Source organism: Cricetulus griseus, chromosome 3 (genome assembly GCF_003668045.3).
Source record: "Cricetulus griseus strain 17A/GY chromosome 3, alternate assembly CriGri-PICRH-1.0, whole genome shotgun sequence".
In the NCBI taxonomy this organism is placed as follows: Eukaryota; Metazoa; Chordata; class Mammalia; order Rodentia; family Cricetidae; genus Cricetulus; species Cricetulus griseus.
In genome coordinates, this window is record NC_048596.1 from 198,271,825 (window position 1) to 198,298,949 (window position 27,125).

Genomic DNA, 27,125 nt, shown 5'->3' on the forward strand with positions numbered 1-27,125 from the left:
AGGTTCCGGGCTTTGTGAGCTGTCACCCATGCTGGGGTGAGCCTTAGGCATACAGCTGTCTTTGAGTCATTTCTGCTCCTATAAGTAACCCCTTGTCATAGTCATGTAAGTAACCCCAATAAAACTCACTGGTTCAGCAAGATTCCCCATCTAGGGTGAGTAACTGTGTGTTGTTGCATCTCCCTAAGAAAAGTTTTGTCACACAAAAGGATTCACCATATTAAGTTTTCACACAGGAATAGACCTGACACTGAAAACTTCATTATCTAGAGACAGGGACCTGCTAATATAAATCATGGGACACTGAAGCTAGACCGTGACACAGCCATCCTCTTCCCTGTGACACAGCCATCCTCTGCCCTGGCTGGATGAAGGAGAAGATTCTTACTGTATACACACACAGAACTGGGCCCACAACCCCTGGACAGCTGTCTGGCCCTTGGGAAGGGAGTGGACTGCAGTATCCTCCATTTCCCTCCTTATCAGTATTGGAAAAATTTACAGCCCAAATAGACTAGATATAAAATAAAAAATAGCAATGCTTTCACTTCAGTCATATCTTAAGATTTCAAATATTAGAAAAGGTTCAAGATTTTAAAATTTAGGAAAAGACTTGTGAGTTCCATGACTGAACAGCCTGTTGTATGTACCATGGGAACAGGAAGTTGAGGAACTAGCACCAAGTCTTTTAACTCGAGCAGTGAACACTTGGGACATGCCTGCTCCTGATATCCCAGCCCTGTGCCTGTGGCTTCCCATTGTTACCTGCCTGGTGGTGGCACGTGTCACTTGGTTGTTCAGAGGCCAGGCTCAGAGCCTAGGCTCTGAGGTAGACAGAGGAAGCTGAATGAAGGCAGAGACCACCATACAGTTTGTCAGAGCCACTCAGTAGAAGCCTGGCCAAACTGGGGGCAATCAAGAAAGCTTACTCTGAGCTGGCATGGTGGTGTATGCTTTTAATCTCAGTACTTGGGAGGCAGAGGATGGTGGATCTCTCTGAGTTACAGACCAGCCTAGCCTTCATAGTGATTTCCAGGCCAGCCAGAGCTACACAGAGAGCCCCTGACTCAACAATAACAAAAGGCTTACTCTGCATCCCAGGATCCAGTAGAGGACAGCAGATGCCTATAAGCAGTGTGCCACCAGCCAGTTTCTATGGACTTTAACAGAACTCAAGAAAACAAGTCCTAGCCATTCAGTCACTTTAGAAAGACAATTCACTGTGGCTAACATTACCAAAAAGTTATCAAGAAAGCTAAATTTGGGTCTGGAGTTGTTGGTAGAGTACTTGCCTAGCATACATGAATTCCTAGGTTTGATCCCCAGGCTTGATGTTTCATACCTGTAATCCTAGCACCCAGAAGGTAGAGGCAGAAGGATAAAAAAGTTCAGGGTTTTCCTAGGCTATACAGCAAGTTCAATGCTAACCTGGGCTGCATGAAATTCTGTCTCAGGAAGGAAGGGAGGTCAATGAAGAGGGCTGGGTAAAATGGCTCAGTAGATGAAAACATTTGACTTGCAAGCCTGAGTTCAATCCCTGAAAACAAAGTAAAAAAGTAGAACAATTCCATAGGGTTGTCTTCTGGTTTCCATATGCAGACTGGCATGGAGATATGTACCTCCATCATGCATATACACATAGTAATAATAAAATATAGGAGACATGAAAGAATGTTAAATTATAAACCTGGTATTTCACATTTGCCTATAATCCCTGTACTTGGAAGTCAAAACAGAAGGATCCTGATTTCCAAACCAAACTGGACTAAACAGCAGGCTGCCTTCAGTTTAGCATTTTTTTTTTCTTCCATCATTCAATAGTTGAACATTAGAACAAGGAACATCCTTATCAGGAGACAAGATTCTCACACAACTTTGTGAGCAGCTCAGGTACAACCTGTCAGTATATGGCCGCCAGCCACCAGTAGCCCATCCTGGTAGTTTGACTCACACAGCTCCTGACTCTACATCGTGGTTCCAAGAAGAGGCCAGAGACTAGTCACAGGAAACCAACATCCCCATCACCAGAGAGCCACTAGCAAAACCCAGCTTCCCACCCACAGCCTACATGTGAAAGCAGCAAGGGATGTGCTGACAACAGGCTTCACTAGGGTACCCCTACACATCCAGGCCAGAGTGCTGCAAGGGCCTATCCTTGTGTGGTGGTGCCTGGGTGCTGAGACCCAGGCTGAGGTAAGGACCACTTCTCAAAGAATAGGCTTGCCCACCTGCTGACTTCAGTTAAGTGACAACAGGAAACACTTCCTATATCCATGTAGACTCAGCCCAAAGCTGAAGGCTGCTGTCCCCAGGCTGTGAGCTGCCTGATTAAAACATGCAGGGAAAAAACTGCTTTAAGAAGTGATGACCCCAAGGCCAAATGTGTCTGCCTGTCTGGTCTTCCTCTTCTCACCTCTTGCTCCCCTGTTTACACTGAATGCTTGCTGCCTTCAACTCCAATTCCCAGAAATGTTGTTTTAGGTTATTTTTGGTTAGGTTAATTTGTCCATGTGACCCACAGTTCAACTCAGATATTCTCTGACTCACTTTCAGCAGAGCTCCAGTGGGCCTGACATTCACATGTTGCCCTCCCATCCTGTGCAAGGCCTGTAGACTAAGCCAAGGCACTCCCTTCCCTGGCTCTTCCTGTGAGTTCAAATCCTCTCTGAGCAAAGCACCTTACTTTATTTCCCCAAGAAAAGGGCACAGGTTCTACTGTCCAACTAACTGTCCTTCCATCATCATGGCTAACATTTCCAAGACCATCAGAGGTTGCAGTACAGCCCCCAGGGACCCAGTGAGCACCCTCATCTCATTTACCTGGCCCTACACCTCACTCTAGCCCAGCAGACACAAAGTCCCTTCTATGAGACCTTGGCTCTGTGTTCCTTGTCCATATGGCTCCCTCAGTATCTCTCATCTCTATACAACTTCATTGCCAGCAATCAGTGAGACATGGTTTTGTTTTGCTTTTTGTTGTTTCTTCTTCTCCTTTTAGGCTGTTCTGTTCATGGAGGGATCCTCTGCATGTACAACAATGCCTTCCATTTAGAAGCACTAGACATCTGTAAGACATTCAGCTACAGCACCAAGTTCCAATGGCCCCAATGGCACTGATTTCCAGGTGATGCTCTGTATTTCCATCTTGCCTGGCTGTAATCACCAGGGTCTCAGCAGCTCTACTTGGGCACCAACAAGCAATGGCTGCCCACAGATTTGATGTTTAGCACCTGCCAGAAGCCCAGGACATACTCCTCTCTCCTGGGGTTCCAGGAGAGCTCATCTGAGCCCTAGCGCTGGCTGCTGCCTGCTCTGAAGTGCCTTGCTGGAGTGGAGCTTAGGCTACTGGCCCCAAGCAGTATAACCTTAGTTCTTTTTTTTCCCCAGACAGAAATTGTTTCTTTTTAATTGAGTACTTTATTCAGACATTTCCTCTATTGGCTTCTGCTCTGGAAGCAGCTAGGTCTCCACTTCAATATCACTGAATAGATACTGAATATCCACGAACTGGACTGAGTGAATATGGGCCCCAAACCAAGGCTTTCAGAATGGCAAAACAATAAACTGAAAATCAAGCCTCTCGCCGGGTGTTGGTGGCGCACACCTTTAATCCCAGCACTTGGGAGGCAGAAGCAAGCGGATCTCTGTGAGTTCAAGACCACCCTGGTCTACAAGAGCTAGTTCCAAGACAGCCTCCAAAGCCACAGAGAAACCCTGTCTCGGGAAGAAAAAAAGAAAAGAAAATCCAGCCTCTCCCTTCACTTAGGAGGGACTGGAAGTCACAGTGTCCAATCCCACCCTGCAACTGTAGGGACCTTGGAGTCAGGACTGCAAATACAGAAACATGGGTGCCAGGCATTCTTGAACGAGTTTTGGCATTTACTTAATTTCCCAAAGAGGGGTAAAATCTACCAAAAGGGATACAATGGGCCAGCATAAATCAGCTTTCTCATGATAAATTTTCCTGAGTAACAACTTCTGGTTGCTGAGAAACCTCAGCACAGTATTTCAAAGTGGTAAAATCCAGGGCAATCATGGAGTACATTCAGAAGTAACTTAACAATCAAGGACAGGTTTATGCAGGATATAGGTGTAAACAAACCCCCTTTTTTCAGTGTATATGGCAAGCAGCCAAGACCCCTGATCATTAAAATAAGTTATTTTGTACATTACAGTGCACAGAGGGAAAGAGCTTTCACAGAGGTGACCAAAAGACATAGTGCAGAAAGTCCTGTGGCAAGTGGCAGCCAGGGCCCACGGCCTTCAGGAGCTTGACCGCTGCTCTTTGGCTGCAGAGGGCCTTAGTAGCAGCTGATTCTTCCACACTCTGCTGGCTTTACCTCCTCTTCCTCCTCCTCATCTTGGGGCAGAGGTCCAGGTATTTCTGCATGCATTTCTACATGGCCTGGAACTGGTCTATACAGTCTGATCCCTTGATTTCCTCTCTGCTGTAATAGAAGCAGAAAAGGCAGACTGGAACTGTTCCCCACAGGGGCCACTGGCCATTCTCCCAACATGGGCAATTCCAGTTAATATCTCCACTGGGCTCAATCTGTGCTCCTCACAGGTATCACTGGAGTCATCAGCCACCATCTCTGCACTGCTAGGAGTTTCATGGTTTTCTTTGGTCACAAATATGATCTGATCCCTCCCTTCCTGTTAGCAGTAGGACATGGCTATTCCTGATGCTTGCAGCTCTAGGAGGCAGCTGGCACACGGCCATGACCACGGCTGGCGTGGATACACCTTCACACAATGACCTCCCTTCTCTCCTCAGGCCTGGAGGGAGGGTGGCACTGAAGCCAGTGTGGACCTGCCCCTTCCAGGCCTGCCTGCCATGCTCCTGGCTTCAAGCCTCCTAAGCACCAGCTCTGCTCTTCAGCCAAAAACTACCTACCCCTGGTGCTTGAGGTATACTTGCTAGGTATGTAGAGATGAACTGGTATATACAGACTTAATATTTAAAGACCTGTAGGTCCAGCCTGGTGGCACAGGCATGTAATCTCAGAAAACCAGGAGACTATGACAAAAGGATGGAAGGTTCAGGGCCAGTCCAAGCTAGAGACCAATTTCAAGGCCAGATTGGGTGACTTAGTGATGGCCTGTCTCAGAAAGTGAAAAGGTGTCAGAGTGTCCTCAGATCACTCAGAGTCTCACCTGGAACATGCAAGGCCCTGGACTGGATTCCCAGGACCATGTAGAACAAGATACAACAAGAACTTCCAAATCATGGTATATGTGTATTCTAACTTGGGCCCAAGGCATTCCTGACTACAAGGACATTTCAAAATAAAGGATTATACCTGGGTCAGACCAAAGGCTAGGTAGTTCCCACAAGAAGGGACCTGAACATTAGAATTCCAGTGTCATGTGGATAATCAAACCAGATGGACTTGTATCCCTTCCAGGGAAGTCATGGGGGTCTGGTGGCTTGATGCCTGATGTTGGCCTTATCATGATAGCTAATAACTGTTCCCCAGACATAATTTTTTAAAAAAGGTTTTCCTCAGACTGTAATATCCTGTGAAAAGCTCACATTTACAGGCTTCTTTAAAGCTTTAATATTCATAAGTCAGGGACACAATCTTTAGAAATTTAATTTTTAAACACCAATTCAATTTGCAAGATGCAATCATATTTCTGGAAGCAGAGCTCCCTAAGTATAGACTGTAACAAACAAGCCAAGTAGAGGAAGCCTGGGCCTCCCATAGCCCAGTGCCATTGCTCCAATAGGGAATGGTAGTGAGCTGCTGGAGTAGGTATACACATCAGCCCCCACAACAGACCAAATTATCCCCACATTACAAATAAAATTGGAGCACAACTCCCAACACTTTTCCCAGGGCCACATGCCCAGATGGGAAGAAAAAAAGGGAGACACGGCAGCCAATGAAATTAGGGGGATCAGTGGGCATGGTGGCACACACCTATGATCCCAGTGCTCATGGAGGCAGACACAGGAGAATCACAAGTTCCAGACCAGTGTGGGCTATATAATGAGACCCTGTCTTAAAACAAATAGGAGGGAAGGAAGGAAGAAAAGAAGGTGAACAAGAGTATGGTCAGATAACATGGGTACTCAGTGTGCAGATGGCAGCACAGGCCTTGCTAACTGATGAGCCTGGTCAGGAGATTTCACCTTGGTCTATCTCAGACTCTTTCACTATAATGTGGAAATAATAGCAAGTAGCTCACAGGGCTTTAATGGTAATTAAAATGCATTTATTAAGCTTATCACACAGTGAGACTGGTAAGGCACCTCAATGGACTAAAGTACTGCCACAGACAGCATAGTGAAAAAACATGACCACACGGGAGGGTCAGAAGCCATGGGTCTTACAAAGCCTCCTGCCCTCCTGGACTTCCTCTGGGCACTGGGCAGAACTCCAAATAGCCACCAAACATCCACATCCCTGTGTTTTAATACAGGGGTCTCTCCCCCTTCAAACATATCCTTCTTATATGGACATTACGACAGGCCATCACTTCATCTAAAATTAGCAACGACAGCTTTAGAAGTCATTTCATCACCCGAATTTCAGTGAAACAAAGTCATCACAGCAGGACAGACAGCACAGCCTTAACTGCCAACTACTGACTGATGCCATTGCTGGACAGCCAGTAAGCAGGACACAGCTAACTGTGACACCTCTGCACCTTCTGACCTTCTAAAGCTACCTAGAGGAGTCAACAGATTCCTAAAATATTGCCAATCAGCAATATAGCCAAGGACTTATGTGAAGAAAGACACAACTCACCTTCACAGGATGAAAATCAATGACATCAACATGCATCAAATTCACAGGTGACACAAAGCCACAGTCATCTGAATGAAGACCACAAGTCCTTATTTAAACAGAATCAGAGGAGACAAAAGGCACAAGGAATGTTCAAAAGAGGAAAATGTATCTATAAGCGGAGAGTCACTAGAAAGAGACAGAAAAAAAAAAAAACTTGGAAGAGTTCACAACACTTAAATTTAGGTTACCATTATTTACTTAGCAAGGTTTAAGTAGACTTAGTGTTATAGGGGGGCACTCCATCAGAGTCAATAAATATGGTCTCAGTTGTCACCATGGAGACATCAAGATGTCATAATTGAAGAAAAGGTTAACTAGAATTGAATCATGATCCTAGGGAAGGCCTGACTGTAGGAGACACAATCACAAAGGGCTGGAAAGAATGGTCTGGTCACAGAATATTGGGAGAATAGCCCCTTCTCTCCTGCTTCTTATAGTTCTCAAGATGTGACAGGACCTAGCCCCTAGGCAGGAGGCAACACAGGAAGCAGGAAATAAGCCCCCGCCCCAGCTGTTCCAGCAACATCTTGGAATCGTCCTGGGCATAAATACTGCCAGCCACTGGGTAGAGCCATTCAGGCCCTTCAGCAGCAGTGGCATCAGAACAGACATGACAGTGTAAAGCAGCCAAAGAAAAGTTAAGTTTTTGAGATAGTGATCCTTCAGCATCAGTCTCTTGAGTAGTGAGGTTATAGGCACACACCACCGTGTCTGGTTTTATTTTCTGATTTTCTGTTTTCCAACTTTTCTACAAAGAGTAGACACGACTTTTAGAAAAAGAAGCTAAAGATCCAGTCTAAATATAGATGCCTTCCTACCAGGTACAAGCAGCTCAGAAAGGCACACACAGCTCTGCTTGCCTTCTAAAGCCTCCATACCCATCCCACAAGCTAGGCTCTAGGGAGCTACCCCAGGACTGTGGGATGGGTAGACACCTTATCAAGACTCCTGACCCTTCTCACTGAGATAATGACAACTTCAGGGTAATCAAGTGGAGAGGATGAAACAGCGAACAGGAAACCACCACAGTGCCAGGGCCTATCTGGCAGGAAAAGCTACCAAACCCTGGGGATGGGCCTTTGGGCATAAAAATAGGTGTAAAGCCAAGGCAACAGGAGCTGGCACTACTACCCAAACACAGTCTAGTCAACCACCAGCAATGCCTAAGCAGGAAAGAGTAACATCTGCTATATGCTTTCAAGTCAATGTAAAAAAATAAAAAGAAAACTGACTTGTAAGCACTTTCCTAAAATAGTCATTTTGTGTCTCTAAACCAGAACAAGAAAATAGTTTAATGGTGAAAGCTATTTGCTGACTTAGGCCAAATGAAAGCCAATGCTAACCAAAAACCATTTTACACACACACACACACACACACACACACACACACACACACACACACACACACATCCTTTTAATGTTTCTTACCAGACAGAAAATAGAGAGTAGGAGAGAGAAGAAGGAACTCTGGCAGATGTACTGGGAGGGATCCCCAAGGTGGTGGAGAATAGGCTTCTTCCACAGCCAGTGAGGTCTGCCAGGATTCAGCTCTGCAGACCTAGACAGCCCACCACAAGCTAGTCCCACATCCTGCATGGGAAGCTACTCAACACAGCCAGCAAAAGAGCCCAGGTCTGCCTGACACCGAAAGGAGGCTGGGAACTGTGTAAGTACAAGTTTATGGTGCTGAAACATGTCTCCACAGATGTAACTGAGGGCTGAGATGGCACAGAAGATGCCCCTGAAAGTAATAACCTGCTTCTTGTTCCCATGCCCTTTCTGATATGGTCTGAGGTAGGTCCAAAGGACTGTCATTGCTGACAGAGGCTGGCTACTACCTAACTGCTTACAGCTTCTGCCTTACTACACACCATTCCATGCATGGTTTGCACAGTGAATCCAGACACTAGAGACAGAGAGAAGGAGGAACAGAGTGGTAAACCCTATCAACCTCCTATAATCAAGAGCCATGGCCTGCACTCATGCCCTTGGGGACTCTGGACCATACACGGGTTGTACATGCAGCTAGAGGAAGCAGATGGCCTCTCCAACAGCTTGTATCAACCTCAAGACTAAAGTTGCTGGCTCTCAGGAGCAGCCTAGAATGGGGCCTGTCATACAGATTCCACCAGAAGCCACATAGCCCTGTCAGAAGACACACAGGCAGAAGGAACTCTGTGCAATACACTCCAGCCTCAGACTTGGGCTTTGGTTTTAGTGTCTCCTCTATGATGGGTGATGAGGGGTTGCCTGGCTAGAGTGGGGGAAACAGGAAGTGCCAGTTGCCAGAAAAAGGTCCACTATCAGCAGTGAGGTGTGATCATGACCATGAAGGTAAGAGAATGCTCAGAAGTCAAGTTTAAATTTTTTAAATTCTGTGTATGAGTATGGATATGTACACATGAGTACAGGAGGTGCCTACAGAGGCCAGAGGAGTCAGATTCTTCCTGGAGTTAAGAGTTACACATGGCTGTGAACTGCCTGTATGGGTGCAGGCAATCCAACTCAGATCCTCTGGAAGGGCAGTGTGTGCTCCTAACCCAAGCCCATAAATTTTGTTGGTTATTGTTTGAAGCAGGATCTTACTATGTAGCCTTAACTGGCTAGGAGCTTTCTATGTAGACTAGGCTGGCATTGAACACACAGAAATCTACCTGCCTCTGTCTCCTAACTGCTAGAATTAAAGGCATGTACCACCACATTTGGTGGTTCATTTATTTTTATTTTTATTTTACGAACCTGCAAATGGGAGTTAGATCCACGACCCCACACACAAGAGGCAGCAGGGGGCATTAGCTGTGAGTATTTATCCCAAGGAGTGCTGATAGTAAAGCCACATTACACACAATACTGTTAGAGTGAATATTCTGGCTAGAAATATGTTTCTTTGCTTTTTTCTTTTTCTTTTTTCCTTTTTTTTTTTTTTTTTTTCGAGACAGGGTTTCTCTGTGACTTTGGAGGCTGTCCTGGAACTAGCTCTTGTAGACCAGGCTGGTCTCGAACTCACAGAGATCCTCCTGCCTCTGCCTCCCAAGTGCTGGGATTAAAGGCGTGCGCCACCAACGCCCTTTAGAATGCCCTGGCTAGAAATATGTTTCTTTAACAAATGGGAAGGGGTCTTACTACCTTGCCAAGGCCAGCCCCAAATTCCCAAGCCCTTAGGCCCAAGTGGTCTCACCTGCTTGAGGTGGCTGTGACCACAGGTGTGTATCTCTGAGTATAATTCAGAAGAATGTTTCCACTCTGGAGTTTTGTGTAAGAAACTGGCCAAATCACAGTAAATCCACTAATAACTCAACTGCCTAAGATGGACCCTGAACAAGTAGAATGCTAAAGTTGTGTAGCCTTAGAACATGGGCTCCACCAAAGCAACTGGCCCAAACCTATAAACACTGCCAAGCTGAACACCACCAAGGGCAGCAGCATTGGTGAGACTACCACAGGATAAACAAGGGGTAGGTATCTCATCCTGTGGACAGAGGGAACCCATGAACTGATCCAGGGTGCAGCCTATTGGTACAGTTCCAGTAAGGTTGCACAAATAGACCCCCTCCCTCACACACACACTTCCAAGAGAGACACTCATACCCTCCCTATCAACTGTGCCACGTTTCAGCATAAGGTCTGAGAAAACATAGGTAGGAGGCTGGTTCCAAGACACTTCACATGCATAGTGAACACTCAGAACACAAAAATAAAGAAAACAAAGATGGAAGCACTACTGCTCAATGCCCTGCCATTAGAAGCAAGCACTTGGGTGTAACCAGCAAAGTCCTGGTGACCCCCACCAATCAGAAGTTGATTTGGAAGACCGACTGCTCTGAAGGGCTCTAAAAACCAAGTCTCCCAGCAGCTCAGCAGATGCTGGTCTCCAATATATTTCAACCCAACATACATGAGCCACCTATATACACTAGCAACAAGGGACCCTTTCAGTGACCACGTCTCTTAATCAGGATCTCCTGCCTCTGGCTTGGCTCTGACCTTAGTGGCTGTTTAGTCTCCAGCACCCTGGCTGACCTGGATAAGCACAACTGAGGCCATAACCAGCTAACCTCTGTCACTCTCAAGCACCATCTTGTGAAGAGCCAGAATACACTCATTATCCTTTCTCCACCAGTGGAAGTGAATATGGTGGCTTGCTGTGTATTGGTCATTCAGACTTGTGACTGGCTTGTGCCACCTCTACCCGCTGTCCATTCGTGAATTCTCCCTCTGGATACTGTGGCATCACTTAGAGCTAGCCTGTCAACTTGCTAGGTTTATTTGCTGTGAGTTGTTTCTCTTTCCCTGTTGTATAAACAATAAATCATACATTTGAAAAAGACACCGGACTGATTGCTTCTCTGGGACTCATAGTTTCAAGACAACATAGCTAACCATAGGCTAAGAAATGTGTGGCCTGCCCAGCCATCCTCAGCATCCTTATTTTTCAGAACCAATTCATAGGTCCTACAGCATCTCCCTCATAAAAACCAAGAAGCAACCTTAATCAATAAACACCAGAGAAACAAAAAATAGGCCCCTGGAAGAGCAAAGGCCTTCTGGAAATGACTAAGTTGGTCCAGAGTCTCAGGAAGGAACAGTAGGGAAGTTGTTATTAAGCAACACAAAGAGAAGCACAGGCTGAAGAACTAAAGAGCAACAAGAGACAAACAGAGATGGTTTGGAGGAAGATTTTGGTTTGGTTGGTTGGTTTTGTTTTTTGGGTTTTTGTTTGTTTGTTTGTTTTGTTTTTGAGACAGGATCTCACTAATTCTAGCTGGTCTAGAACTCACAGAAATCCACCTGCCTCTGCCTCTTGAGTGCTGAGATTAAGGTGTGCAACCATACCCCTCAAGAAAATGGAGTTTTAAAAGTGAAATTTCAGAACCAAAAAAATGCCATTTCTGAACTAAAAAACCCACTGGAAGGCTTAGCAGCAGGCTCGGGATAACAAGCCACTGCCATCTTGATGGCTCTGAAGATGGATCCCTGGATGGTGTCCCATCAACAGAACAGAAGAGATATGAGAGGACACCTCTGGGAGAACAACAAGCAGGTAAATACCTGTGATTGCATCCCCACAGCAAACAGACACAAGGACTGGAATGTGTTGCTGAAGCCCCCAAATTTAGCAAATGACATAAATTTAAAGCTCCAAAAGGCTCAGAGCACCCAACAGGCAAGCTTAGGAGAGCCCGCAAGCATAGGAGAGACATCAACACAAGAAAATCCTGAGCCCAGCCAGAGGGTGACACAGGCATAAGGCAGGTACAGAACAGACAGATAGATCTCCATTTTCCAAAGTGCTAGAAGAGAAAAAAAAAAAAAAAAGCTATTAACCAAAGTTCTGAACTCAGTAACAATATCCTCTAATGAGACAGAGAAAAGCAAAGCTGTGTGCTAACTAGCACATACTGAAAGGATGCAGTACCAAGCTGGGTCTTCTAAGGAAAAAAAAAAAAAACACAAAAAGGTAACTGTGAGCAAATGGGAAAGACTACATTCAATCACTCATTCACTCACTCAAGACCTTTTTTTTCTGTTTTGTTCTTTAGCCCACGATGGCCTTGAACTTGTGGTCTTCTTGCTTCAACCTTCCAAATGTTGGGATTACAGGTATGTGGCACTACTTCCTGCCTCTCCCTCTCTTTCTGTATGCTGAACTAAGGTGCAAATGTCTTTTGCACACTAGCTAAGTACTCTGCCCAACATCCATCTTCATCTTGAGTAAAAAAAAAAAAAAAAGTTAGGCAGTGGTAGCACACGCCTTTAATCCTAGCACTCTAGAGGCAAAAGCAGAAAGATCTCTGTGAGTTTGAGACCAGCCTGGTCTACAGAGAAGTTCCAGGACAGGCTCCAAAGCTACAGAGAAACCCTGTCTTGAAACAAACAAAAAAACAAAAAAAGCCCCAAACCAACCAACCAACCAAAAACTCCTACCACTCAAGCAGACTACTATACTGTACTGTGAGACTTAGGGCCTCTATTGTTAGCACAGGAACCTTCCCAAAGGTAGCCCCCACCACAGGTGTGAAGTACTGCACACTCAAAGTGGACTTGAGAGGTAAGACTACACCAAGACCCCAAGACCCACCATGAAACCCCCACAGTGTGAAAGAAGACAGGAGATAAAATGGAATTCCATGACTCTGAGTACTCTGAGCCTTCAGAGTACACAAAACTAACTAATAATAGAAAAGTAACAGAATAGAACAAAGAAAAAGAGCAAAAAAGTCTGAGGAGGACACAGGATGAAGGCAGGAATGGAATAGAAAACAACAAGGGAGTAGAAAATGGTCCCTACTCTACCCCAACAGAGGCTTGTATCACATGGGCTTACTCAGCTGTCAAAATACACGGCAAAGGAAAACTGTATTTTGCCCATTTTAAGTTTCACCTGTAAATGAATCTCTGAGAACTACTGGTGTGTAGGACTGAGCAACAATAGGTCTAAAGGCTCCAGTGCAGTCCTAGGAGAGGACTACAGGTCCCATCAGCGCCCTTGCAGGTAGTCCCACTCCCCTAAAGGGCCCACCTCTGAAGCCTCCTAAAGCAAATCTGCCTTCCCATCTCACTCTCCTGAGATTCCCTTTCCTTTCTAACAATGAACTAAGACAAATGTTATCATTTGTCTTCACACAATAAAAATAACCACCAACGGATGCCACCTTGGAAAACTGCTAAGACTTACCTGTTTTCTTGGTGCCAAAAAAGGAACACAGGTCAACTAACTCTCACGGTGATTATTCAACACAATGCTGGGATGCACTGGGGACAGTGCTGAGCACATGGTGGGTGTGAGCTACCATCCATCCTCCCTTCTTGGACTCTTGTTTTCTATATCTCACATTTCACATGATCCTGAAGGGGAAGTCAGGGAGTCAGAACCTCCCCATCAACCCCTGGATGGTCCCTGCTCTCTTTACAGTACAAGCACCCAGACATGCTCTCAGATTGCCCTCCCAATGCACTATGCCTGCCAACTTTCAGCACCCTGCACAGCACAGAAGCCTCTGCCCCCATCTCAAAAAGCCTGGTGCTTGGCAATACATGGGTGTACCACACCAACTTTCCTACAGCTGCCACCTGACACCTTCAAATGCCCCTTCAACTTTACCAACAGCATCAGGAGACTGCCAAGCACCATTCTCACATATCCAGAGCGATGGGGTAGGGGGTTGGGCCTCTGCTTCATAAACTAAATCTTAACTGAAAACTGCAGAATCTTCTGTGGCTGCACTTGGCACATCTAGGACTTCCCACCCGCACGTGCTTTGATGAGGCTTACTGTGAGTCAGTAAGAGGCCTGAGGGCATACTAATTCCTTTGTAGAAACTCAACTAATACTTCCTGTGGTTCCCAAATAATCAGGAAATGATTCCATGGCTCTCCCTTCTGAGGATGAATCTGGTATCACTGGTAGACTAAGAGAGATGCAGGCTAGACACTGGAGTGGCATGGCTGCTCCCTTTACTGCTTGCCACAAGCCAGAGCTGCATGAACACAAAAGGAACACAGTACACAGAAGCCTTTCTCAGGACTAACAGTTGCTCTGCAAAAATGAATTAAGCCCTCTAGACTGCCACAGGAAAACAGCCTACTAAAGTGTTCCCAATGCCTCACCACTTGGTGGTCTTGCTCAGGATCCTGTGGTTTCTGTGTGTTGGCAGTGAAGACAGCACAAAGCCTAATACCATGGCGCAGCGTTTTTCCTGAGAGCTGTGCAGCCAGAACTGGAGAAAGATCAAGTCAAAGACCATTACAGAGGATGAAAACTCCCACAGTACATGAGAAAATAGTTCCTGCCATGCCACTGAGCTGCACCAGGAACTGGCCACAGCACCAGCCCCTCCTTCCCTACTCACATTAGCTGGAACAGATGTTCCTAAGAACAGGCAGTGCAGGGAAGCTGAATGAGCACCATCCCTGTGCTCCAGTGAGTGAGTCTTTCAACAGAAACACAAGGACATCTATAGTCATACCTGGCAGAAAATCTCTAAAGATGTAATGGAAATATTGGAATAAGTGAGCCATTTAAGTGGGCAATGGAGCAGCCACACTTGCACAGGCTCATGGTGTGGAGAAGTCAGAGAACAGCAATAACTGCAAGAGAAGATGGTATGCAGAAACAGGCATGCTATACTGAGAACTGCAGGACAGGCAGGCAGGGCGTGTCCACAGCACCTGCCCAAGACCATATGCAGGTACCACCACAGTACCTGCCATTAGAGACCAGACCCAGGGCAAGGTCACAAGTTAGACCTGCTGTGGTTTCTAATAAGAGTTAAGGCACCAAGCTATCTGGTGATTTAACTTAAAAAAAAAAAAAAAGCCAGGCATTAGGTGGCACACAACTTTAATCCCAGCACTCAGGAGGCAGAGGCAGGCGGATCTCTGTGAGTTCGAGGCCAGCCTGGTCCACAGAGCGAGTTCCAGGACAGGCTCCAAAGCAATACAGAGAAACTCTATCTCAAAAAAACAAAACAAAACAAAAAAAAAGTGAAGAAACTGTGAAGTTGTTTCTTGTCCACATTGAACAAAGACACCGGCTTTTGAAGAAATGTACCATACATGTGCCACACGTGTGCCACCTCAGTGTGTGTCATGCGCAGCACATGCTCCATGTCCATGTACCATCTGTATCCTGTGCATATATCTTGCCACATATCTGTCCCCATAAGTGTTGCAGGGAACAAGATGGGTTGGAAAGGAGTCAGGGAAAGAAGAGTAGACATGGATGTGGGATAATGACCCAGGCTATGATGCTATACAGGACTTGTCAAATAACCCTCAGAGGGACAAGGATGCCTACAAGGCCTGGGCATCTGGGTAGGGCATGCAGATCGAGCAGCTTGCCTTACCACAGACCAGCTAACCAGCGATGTACACTTGGAGCTTCAGCTCTGGCTGGGCACATTAGATGGGTGGGTGGGTCATGATTATCAGCCAGAAGGACAAAAATCAAAGCTGAAAATAACATGAATTATACAGTAAAAAGAGAGAAAAAAAAAGACAAACCAGCCTCATCATACAACTGCACTGCAGTGGCCAAGTCCCACCACAAGCCACCATGTGGGAAGCTGTTCAACAGCCATGTTTACTCACAACCAAACCCCCCAAAATTGGCATCCCTTGGACAAGGAAGGAGTGGCCAGGAGCAAGAAGCTTAGACTCCCCCGATGGCCACTAAGTGGGAAAGACATCACAGGAGCCAGCCTGGTGGTAAACAACTATAGTCCTAGCCATAGGGAGGCTGAGATAGGAGGATCATGAGTTCCAGGCAAGCCTGGGCTACAGAGTGAGACTCCATCTCAAATAAGTAAATCAATCAACTAAAAATTTAACAACAACAACAACAAAAAAAAACCTTCCACACATCCACAAACCATCCAAAAAGTTCAGAAGCAAATCTAGATAGTGATGGGGTATGTGATGAAAGCAGTTCCACCTAGGGAATAAAGGCCATCATCCAATAGACAGTGCTGAGAAAGAGACTGCCATGTTCGGTGTCAAGAAGCTTTGTACCTCATACCAAATCAATGTCAGATGGGGTGATTCAACAAAAAAGAGACTAAACAAGTTCTGGCCAAAGCCGGGCATTGGTGGTGCATGCCTTTAATCCCAGCACTCAGGAGGCAGAGGCAGGTGGATCTCTGTGAGTTCGAGACCAGCCTGGTCTACAAGAGCTAGTTCCAGGACAGCCTCCAAAGCCACAGAGAAACCCTGTCTCGGGGGGGGGGGGGGGAGTTCTGGCCAAATCACACAGAGAAGCATCCTCTCTTAAGCTGTATCATGCTTTACAGTCATGTATAACATATGCATCCTTTATAGTAGATGTGCTCTATAACAAATTTCTACTTAGATCAAAAGCTATATATGATATAACAAACCAAGCTGTGTGGAAAAAGTCAAAGCTAGGAAAACAAACACAACTCTTTCTAGACTCAATATCTTCAGAAGTTCAGGTGCTTCTAGAACACAAAGACCCATTGCCTGGTGGGAAAGAACAGGGAACATGAAGATGCACCAACAATTGGTGACCAGGAAAAAATGTGCAACATCACCTGGAGAGGACCCTGACAATGGTTCTTCTCTCTGAACGGCAGTGCCCAAGGTCTGCTATTGCACTGGCAGGTGTAGGGACAGGAGCAGGTAAGCACACTCTGCTACCTTGGTGCCTGTCAGTATCATGGGGATGGTGGTGCAAGTGACATTCATGGCAGGTAAATGGACATGTTTACAAGGACAAGGTGAACAATTCAGTCACACTCATGGTAGGCACATGTGATGCTGAAAGACTGCATAGGAAGAGTTCAAGGGATGATGTGTGAGGAAGAAACATGTAAGCATTTATTGTCTCTCCCAAAAGTTCTAGAAAGAACTGTTTTACAAAAGGGATTAGGTGGCTGAAGAAAAGACAAAAAACTATGTTTTGGGTTCTTTGAAGGATACTTTGTTTTGAGTCAGTCACGCTCTGTAACATTTGCCTTTAAAGTGCTGGCTGGAAAGCCTGCAACACCATAGTCAGCAAGCACCTTAAATGCAAAAAACTAAGTAGCCCAAGCCCCAGGAAAGGAAAGGAGGAACAGCTGGCTCTGGCGAGGGGACTCAAAACTTAAATTAAGAAACTACCAATGGGGGGAGGGGAGCGGGAGTTAGAAGAAAGAGAAGGGGAGAAAAGAGGGGGAGAGGAGGACATGAGAAAGCAGCAAGATCGAGTCAGGGGAAGAATAGAGGAGAGCAAGAAAAGGCATACCATAATAGAAGGAGCCATTATAGGTTTAAAGAGAAATCTGGAACTAGGGAAATGTCCAGAGATCTATAAGGTTGACCCCAACGAACAATCTAAGCAATAGTGGAGAGGCTACCTTAAATGCCCTTCTTTGATAATGAGATTGATGACTACCTTATATACCATCCTAGAGCCTTCATCCAGTAGATGATGGAAGCAGAAGCAGACACCCACAGCTAAACACTGAGCTGAACTCCGGGAATCCAGTTTCAGAGAGGGAGGAGTGATGAGCAAAGGGATCAAGACCAGGCTGGAGAAACCCACAAAAACAGCTGACCTGAACAAGGGGGAACTCATGGACCCCAGACTGATAGCTGGGAAACCCAGCATAGGACTGATCCATACCCTCCGAACGAGGATGTCAGTTTGGAGGTCTGGTTAATCTATGGAGCCTCTGGTAGTAGGTCAATATTTATTCCTAGTACACGAATGGACTCTGGGAGCCCAATCCACATAGAGGGATACTCTCTCAGCCTAGACACACGGGGGAGGGTCTAGGCCCTGCTCCAAATGATATGACAGACGTTGAAGATTCCCCCATGGAAGGCCTCACCCTCCCTGAGGAACAGAAAGGGGATGGGATAGGGGGTCGGTGGAAGGAGAAGGAACTGGAATTGACATGTAAAAGAAGCTTGTTTCTAATTTAAATTTTAAAAAGGAAGAAAAAAAAAACTACTGAATTCCCACCAATAAAAAAGCATCTTAGCATGCCAGGCAGTGGTGGCACATGCCTTTAATTCCAGCACTTAGAAGGAAGAGTCAGGTGGATCTCTGCGAGTTTGAGGACAGCCTGATCTACAGAGTGAGTTCCAGGACAGCCAGAACAGTTATACAGAGAAACCCAGTCTCAAAAAAAAAAAAAAAAAAAAAAAACAAACAACAATGACAGCAACAACAAAAATAAAACAACAAACATCTTAGCCAAAGAAATGAGAGGCCAAAGGGAAGTGACAGACTGGATATATCTAAAGATGAGAGTAGACACCATGGACACGGAGCAGGAGCAGGATGGCCCTGTTCCCAGCTAACACACACATGGTGGTTACAACAATGTGTAAATATGTGTCAAGATATACATGTGCATGTCCAGAAGAAATGCTGACCTGACTAGAGGGTAGAACCATGCTCAGGAGGGACAAAAAAAGGGTGGCTAGCTTTGTTTAGAAAGCCAGTGAACATGCTTAGGGACCAAGCAGAAAAACAGTAGAGGTCAAAGGCAGTGAAGGGGAAGATGGGAGACAGGAAGTAGCAAGCAAAGTTCAGACACTTGACTGTTCAAAGTCCCCGAGGAAACAGAGGGCAGGGCTCAAACAGAGATCTGACTGAGGGAACATGGATGTTAAGACCAGGACATCAAGAGAAAACCTCCTAAAGGCCTATACTTTCCTATCTGTGGCCAAGGAGAGGTAGGAAAGCTGGCTGGTGCAGGACCAGCTTAGGCTCCTCCACACCTGGCCAACTGCCCTGGGAGGGTATTAGAAGACCAACTCTGGCAAGAGAATATTTGCCTCCATCCTGGCTTCACTTTAAATAACTTCAAGCCTTTCAACCCACAACAAAATCCTATTCAGAGTTGCCTGCTTCATGAGATTCTGATGGTCTCTTTGCCTTTTTTGTTTTGAAACAGGGTCTCACTATGTATCCAAGGATAGCCTCTAGCTCATGACAAGTCTCCTGACCCAGCCTCCTCAAGGGACAAAGGTAACTTTACCTTTGGCAGGCCATGTTTCTACAGCATTCCTTCTTTCCTTGATGGAACCACCTGCTACTGCCTTGCTAACACTGGCTCAGAAGATAGAGCTAAGGTTTTGAAGTCAAAGCCTGCAACAATCTTGCTGGTGATTCACCCCTGATGGATCCCAGCTGAAGTCCTGGGAGTGAGTTTTTTGTTTTGTTTTGTTTTGTTTTTTTCTGAAATCTTACCCTGCTAAGGGAGGAAGGGACCCCTAATGTAGAAATTATTTTTCCCAGGCAAAAGTAATTTATAAAAATGTGGGACTAAAGAATTGGTTCAGCAATTAAGAGCACAGGCTACTCTTCCAGATGACCCAGGTTCAATTCTCAATACCCATATGGCAGTTTTCAACCATCTGTAATTCCAGTTCCATGGATCTGATGCCTCTTCTCTCCTTCACAGGCACCAGGCAGGCATGTGGTACAGACATACATACATACAGGCCAAACACCCATACACATAATATAAAAATAAATCTTTTTAAAAAATTTACTGTGATCTACCCATAGCCTTCAGAAGCTAGCAGCCATCTAGTCTACAGACACAGCACATGTAAGGTGGGTGGCATCTCTAGCAGTCTACATGCCAATGTTCTGGAAACTATCCTAAGTATGCTCTCAATCCAAAGGCAAGGTAAATATGGCACACAGGACTAAGGCACAATGGAGAGAATGGAACTTCATCAAACAATGGCTTCAGAAAAGCAGCAAGACTTGGCACTGTTTGTTCCTGGTCATTAACTAGCTACCTGTACATACAATGCCACAATGCTATCTATGCGTCAGACCCTCCTGTGACAGCTTCCAGGTTCTGAAGCATGATGTTCCAGCACACAGCTCAGATGGGGCTCAAATGGTGACCAAGGTGCACATGGGCTGATTACAATTAAAATAACAGCCTAACAGCTCAATGTGAGGGCAAAAGACAGTTACTTCAGAGCCACACAGCCATACCACACTGTGGAAGCAAGCAGACCTGCTATAACTGCAAGACTCGAGTAGGCTTCTTGCTGTTAAAGATATGCCACTAAGAGTCTGAGGGTATCTAAAAGCCCACATCATGCACTTCACTGTGGACAGGAACTGGAGTACTCCCACCTAGGTAGTAACACATGGAGCAATATGTACAGACAGTAAGAAGACTCAGTACAAGTAACTCAGGGAGAAGATCCAGCTGATCTGGAGAAAAATGGTATGTCAATCCCAGGTCCTCAGAAGACACTCTATTCTAGCTCTTTATAATTCTAGGGGCTTTGGGCAGCAGTGTGCAGGGGTCAGAGTTATAAAAGAAACCAAGGGAAGCCATCTACTCCTCACATGATGCCCACAGGACTGACTGCCCCAATGTCTAACCTTGGAACTACAATGACTTGCACGAGCTTCCCACAGACAAGCAGCCAAGTGGAATTGCAGCCTGTCTCAGGCAAGAGCTTACTAGCAATTTTATGTGTAGTCTGTGGAGACTGTTGTAAGTCTGCACAGGGCAAACCCTAGGGCACATATTCCAAAACCGGGGTACAGCTCTGGAACTATACAGACATCCACCAAAAGCAAGATCAGAACCTCAATACACCCCACACACAGCACACCATTTTTAGACCTTTAGAGAAAAATACTGCCATGAAGTAGTTATGGCTTCCAGAACAGACACCAGGGTCACAGGAGAGATCCATAGCCACCTCTACCTGTCAATGTAACTATAGAGCCTAAAGAGCCTTGAAAGCTATGCAGTCCCTCAGGTGGCAGCCCATCCCAGGAATGAAGTTCCTTGGGATAACAATGTGCTGACAGTGCAAAGGGGAATGTGCTAATGTTGGGCATTCAGGAGTTTACCATGTTCCTTAGTTGAGAATGATCTTAGCTAAGCATCAATCCAAACCTCTACCCCCTGATGAACAGAAAAACTATGGCCCATCCACATGATGAATGAATATTACTGTCATAAAAAAGAGCAAAGTAGTATACACACTCTCACAAAAGAAGCCTTAAAAGCATGCCAAGTGAAAGAAGCCCATCACAAAAGAGAAAGTATTTGTGACTCCATTTACATGACATGATCACAGAAGACAAATCCATAGAGACTGAAATTGATCATGAGTGTCTATTGAGGGACTGGTAGGGAGAACAGGAGTGATGGCTCAGAGGTACTGGTGTCTTTAAAGAGTGATCAGATAATCTGAAGTTCAACCATATTAAAGGCTACAACGCACTGCACAATACCCCTGACCAGCACAATTCTCAGAGTAAATGCTCTCTTGCACCAGCTCCCTGCCACCAACTTGAACAGGGCAGCCTTGAATTCCTTGAACTCCAGATCCTCCTTCCTCAGCCTCCTGAGTGCTGAGATTGATTATAGGTCAGTGTCTCATAGTCCAGTAAAAGGTCTTATTCTAACCTACTTCAAAAACCCAGGCTTTCTATTTAAATAAAATGCAAACAGTTCTTACATAGCACCAAAACCACTTCTAGAGGACAGAAAGCATTGGCAGCATTTAGGAGATTAAGCCCGGCAGCCCCTCATTCTCCCATACCAGGTTCATACCATACAACAAATGGTTTTCAGAAGTAAGTCATACCTATTTAATGCCATCCACAGCTGGGCTTGGGGCATACCTTTCTTCTCAGCTTTCAAGAGGCTGAGGCAGGAGGACAGCGACTACCAGCCCAGGGTGAACAACACAGGGAGACCCTGGTCTTTAAAATAAACCACACTTTCAATTTTTGGTGTTTTGTTGTTGTTGTTGTTTATTGTTGTCATTGCTTATTGTTGTTGTTGTTATTATTTATTTATTGTTGTTGATTTTTAGAGACAGGGTTTCTCTGTGTAGCTTTGGAGCCTGCCCTGGAACTCACAGAGATCTGCCTGCCTCAGCCTCCCAAGTGCTGGGATTAAAGATGTGTGCCACGACCATCCGGCTAAACTACACTTTTAAACTCCTAGAATTGCTCAGAACATTGTGTATTTTTAAGAAAAGTGAGGGCTCAGACAAGCGACTACAAATGAGTTTTTTCAGAAAGTTCAGTTAAGAGAAATAAAAATCTAAAACAAAGTCATCCAAAAGCAGCCCACATCTTCATTTCTAAGAGCAGAACCTCAAGATCAAGTGCAACACTTAGGAAGAAATGTAAGGGCTGCCTTCTCCTGATGACATGGAGGCCCAGGTATAGTCCAGCACTAAGTCGGCACTCAGCTGGACTTCACCCTCCAAGGATTCCCCCTCCAAGCACACCATCAGGCTTCAATTTCAAAGCTGCAAGTGAGCCCAAAGTTCAGCTAAGGGAGTTAAAGTCCTTTTGGGAGTGACTTAGAGCCAGGGAGAAGAAAAAGAAAAAGGTCTATTTGAACCTGGGCAAACATGACCCAGCCTTCATTGTTAGGTCAAGAGCCCCTGTTCCAGAATCAAGCAGAGTCCCTAAATTTTCCAGAGGACCCCAACTCTGCCAGAATTCCTGAAACAGCTGCAATGCCCATAACAAGATAGACATTTAAGCCAAACAATGCACACCTCTGCAAAATGCACTGAAAAGCCAGCATGGTCGGGAAGACCACATTGATGGCACAGCTGCCAGCTGCCCAGTCACCTCTGGAATACTTTAGCCCAGCCTTCTACTGCACAGGAGACAAAGGCTGAGGTTATACAGCCAGTGACCAGTGCTCAGACCCTGAGGACTAGATTAACTCCTCTTTATCTCTCAATGGACTTCTGCCTGAGACAAAGGCTATCTTATACAAGACATTCTGAGGGCTGGTTGGAGTTGGGTGGAGCTCAGTGGCAGAGCACATGCCTGGCAGGCACAAGGTTCTAGGCTTCATCCCCAACACTGCATAGGCGGGAGAGGACTTAAGACATTTATTTGTTCTAGACACTTGTATTCTAAATTGACTGCCCTATTAAAATAAGAGTCACCATCTTCTACCTAGAGTGATACCCCTGGATGCACTGTGAGTTTCTCTCTCAGTGGTCTGGCTGCAACAAGGGTGGGAAATAGCCAAGTGCATGGTCTTGAACAAAACTATTTGCAGGTGAGGAGACCACAGCAACCTAGACTCCCCAGACAGGTGACAGTTTGTTAGTCTGAGGTGCTGAGATTTCCTTGGGCCCTGCCTTTCTTGCTGACAACTGCCTGGCAGACAATAGGGAAGTGAGGTGAGAAACTGGGGGTGGGGGAAGAGGGCAAAACCAAACAAAACGGAAAACCACAACAGTCTCAGAGGCAAATGTCATTGAAAAGATAAGACACCATAGAAACTCATACAGGAACCACAACCACTTCTTAGAGGAAGACATTAAAAAAGAGAAGCCACAACCCAAGGTTCAAAGAGAGCTGAGAGAAAACAAAAAAGCTTGCTTTCCTGACCACCCCATCTTGTTCACCTTGGGCAAGGGAAGTGTCTGAAATTTTTAACTTCAAAATAACTCAAAGGCTGTAGAGAAGCTGGGTAGGAGGCCCTGAGGCCCAGTTGTGGCCTCCTACTGCCAAGGACACCGTGTGGTACCTCAACGGCCCCCTGGCACTGGAGAGTCTTTCTCTTACAGCAAACATGGGCTCCTGGATCAAAGGCTGCTGAAGGCCTCCAAAGGTCCAAATACCCACTGACTCCATCATCCACAACCACAGGCTGCAGCTAAGAGGACCGCAGGGGCAGAGTTTCTTCTGCTCTTCATCGTGGCCTCCAAAATCCCTGCCTTCAGCGTCCACCAGAAGCAGGTGCTGTGCCCGTCTTCAAACACTTGGGCCAAAGCTGGCATTTCTGAACAGACGGTCAGAAGCCAGCAAGCTGACTTGTCATCCTAAGACCTGATCCCACCTCAATGGGTTTGAAACCCCCCCCCCCATGACGGGTAACTAGTGACAACTAACACACAGCGGCACCGAGGCTGCAAAGCCCCTGTCAATGGCCAGGCTCTCCAGGCAGACGTGCTGGTGCTCACCAGCGTGCACAACCCACACGAACGCACACGCGCGCACACACACGTTCGCGTACATCGTACCCCTGCGATGCGCGCGCGCCTTCCCTCCCTCCCGCCCGGGGACACCTGTGCCAGGAAGGCAAAAGCAGGGCCCACCTAAGCCAAGGTTCCAGAGCCTTCGCAGAAACACCAGATCTGCCCCCGAGCAAGCCGACATATTGCTGAACTGTTATCTGTCACCTAAGCGCCCGGGTGACAGGACAAAGCCCTTATCGCATCTCCAGCGTGGGCTGTGACACAGAATACACAAAGGGGCTGCGCACTGACGCCGGCCACCGGGTGCCTAGTGGGTCCTCTACAGGCCGGCCTGTGAAGGAACCCAGCCGCGCTGCCCCACCGCACGCGCGCGCGCTCACCTTGTGGCAGGCTGAGCAGGTGGGCAGAGCACCGCCGGGCCCGGGCGCGCTCTTGCCGCCGCCGCCGCCGCCGTTCAGGCTGCTCTGGATCTGCGTGAGTTCCTGGCGCAGCACCTGCTTCTGATGGAAGCTGAAGGCCGGGTGGTTGGAGGCCATGGTGAAGAGTAGAAGGAACTCATCGCCCGTGCGTCCCTCGTTGAGCTGCAGCCCGTAGTTGTGGATGATGGAGTCGGTGTGCGTGAGCGTGCGGTACAACACGCCCGCTGCCTCGCGCTGCTCCGAGCCCAGCAGCGCCAGCGACACCAGCAGCTTGCTACGCACCACCTCGTCTGTCAGGTTGGTGAGGCTGCCAAGGTCCGCCGGGTTGTTGGCCTTAATCTCCGAGTCGCGCAGCGAATGGTAGTCCTTGCGTGCCAGGTCCTCCAGGCACGAGCCGAGGAAGCGCAACTCGAGAGGGATGCACAGGTCCAGCAGGCCGCAGAGGAACTCCACGCGTTGCGGCGACGGCAGTTCGGAGAACCAGCGGTACACGCCGTCCCTCTGCAACGGGCAGCGCTTCTCCACCATGCTGCCGCCCGCGCCGCGCCCGCCGCCGGGCCCGGGAGCCGCGCGCGGGCGGCCGGGGGCGCGCAGGGCCGCGGCCGGGCGCCGGGGCCGAGGCCGGGCGAGGCCGCGCGCGCGCGGGCCTGGCGCCGCGGGCCGGGCGCGCGCGGCCGGGGGAGCCGCCCGCCCAGGGGCCCCGCGGCGGCCGGAGCCGGGGCCGCGGCCGGGGCGGCTGGGGGCGGCGAGGGGCCTCGGGGCCGCCGCTCACGGGGGGCGCCCTGCCCGCGCCCGTCCCCAGCGGCGGCCGGTGCGCGGCAGCGGCGGCGGCCGCTCCTCGTCGTCGTCGTCGTCGCCCGGGAGGCGGCCGCCCCCATCTCCCCGCGCGCCGCAGGGTCTGTCAGTGCGGGCCGCCCCCCGACGGAGCCGCCCCGGCCATGCCGCCTCCTGCGCTTGCGCCCAGGCCGGCCGTTACCCGCTGCGAGGCTGGGCGCGGCGCCCGGACGGGCCTGGCGTGGCGGAGTGATCCAGCCGGACCCGCGGACGGATCGCGGCCCGGGCCGTCGGAGCTGAGCAGAGCGCGCTCGCGAGCACGGGCAGCCGCGGCCAGCGGAGTGGGCGGGGTGGCCGCCTCTCGCGACAGCCCGGGCTGGCCGGGCCCGCCCCCCCACGTCGATTGGCCCTGCCGCCTGTCCTGCGCTCGGGCTCGTCCCAGCAGTTTCGCAGGATTGGTCAGAGCTGAGGCCCCGCCTCCAAGAAGGACTGTCGATCACTCCGGGTCCGCCCTCACCCGCCCCTTTCGACCGGCGCTAGCGGATTGGTCGGCGGGAATCGGAGTGGTGGAAAACCCGGGATGGATTTTTGGGCGCTTTTGTTCCCTCAGATTATCCCGGAGCCTTGTTTTTGGGCAAAGACGGGCGTTGGGCCTTGGTGCTTTATTCACGAATGTGATGGCAAGGAGGTGGCGATGGGCCTAGAAGAACTACTGGCGCCGGGTTTCCCTCTGATCTGCCCGAACCAAGCCGTGTGACCTTGGGCGAGTCGCTATTTCTCTCTAAGCCCTAGGCGCCTCCCGGGGAAAATGCGGGTAATAATACCCTCACGGGGGGCTGCTGAGAAGGTGGTGAGCTCACAGTGGGCGAGCACCTGCGTTTTTGAGGCTGCGGACCCGTTTAGGGCGAAGGTGATGGGAAGAGCAAACCTTCTCCCCAACATCTGTCAGCCAGGTCTGTCAGTTGGCCAGTCAGCCCGCCCTGTCAGTGGGAACCGAGAAAATGCAAACCCGCAGGCAGGGGCAGGGCTCAAGGACTGCCACAACCCTGGCTTTTGATTGGCACCGGGATGCAGTTGGGGGAGGGGGAGAAGGGCACCCAGCCCCTTCCAGTGTTTCGGATGCAGGGCCCATCTTGTGCAGACAGAGAAACGGAGATCTGGGACAAGACTCCCCACTTCCATTCCTGGATGGCGTTGTCTGACGTCCTGGGGGTATAGGCCGGTTATCCGGTCCTGAGCATAGGATGTCGGGACCTGGATCAAGCTGAGCTCCAGTGCAGAGCCTGCAGCCAAGTCTGAGAAGCCTTCCCGTCTGGTCCAAGGTGCTGAAACTCTAGGCAGAACATTCCTGGCCTTGTGTCTCCCACCTTGAGCGGAATTGCCAAGAGCCAGGAAACTGTTCCCGGGCCCTACCCACCACCCCCTGGGCTCGTTTCTCTGGCTATCATCCCGCCCCCCTCGTGTGCTGGGAGGCTTTGGGTGAAGTAGAACTCCTGGGGAGTCCACTAGGCCCCCACCTGGTTTCCCGGGACAGACTACTGAATGAATCATAGTTCTCTGTAGTTGTCGAGAAGACCTCCATCCCTCAGTCTAGAGCCCGGAAGCAAAGAAGTCTAACCTGGAAGACAGCACACCTCTAATTGCTGCAGGAATGCCTCCGAATCCATGGGCA

General features: G+C 48.1%; 1 protein-coding gene across 8 annotated transcripts in view; it reads right to left on the reverse strand.

Annotated features, from left to right (window-relative positions):
- Positions 1-25,249, reverse strand: part of Zcchc14 (zinc finger CCHC-type containing 14) — a 55,870-nt gene extending 30,621 nt beyond the window's left edge. For 2 of the 8 annotated variants that reach the window (XM_035442723.1, XM_027410702.2), the window contains exon 1: positions 24,641-25,248. In XM_035442723.1, the coding sequence (XP_035298614.1) occupies positions 24,641-25,207 (567 nt within the window). In that variant the 5' untranslated portion in view covers positions 25,208-25,248. Of the gene's footprint in view, positions 1-24,640 lie in introns of all 8 variants that reach the window. The other 6 variants (XM_035442724.1, XM_035442725.1, XM_035442727.1 and 3 more) reach the window with 4 other exon arrangements.
- Positions 25,250-27,125: the final 1,876 nt, after the last annotated feature.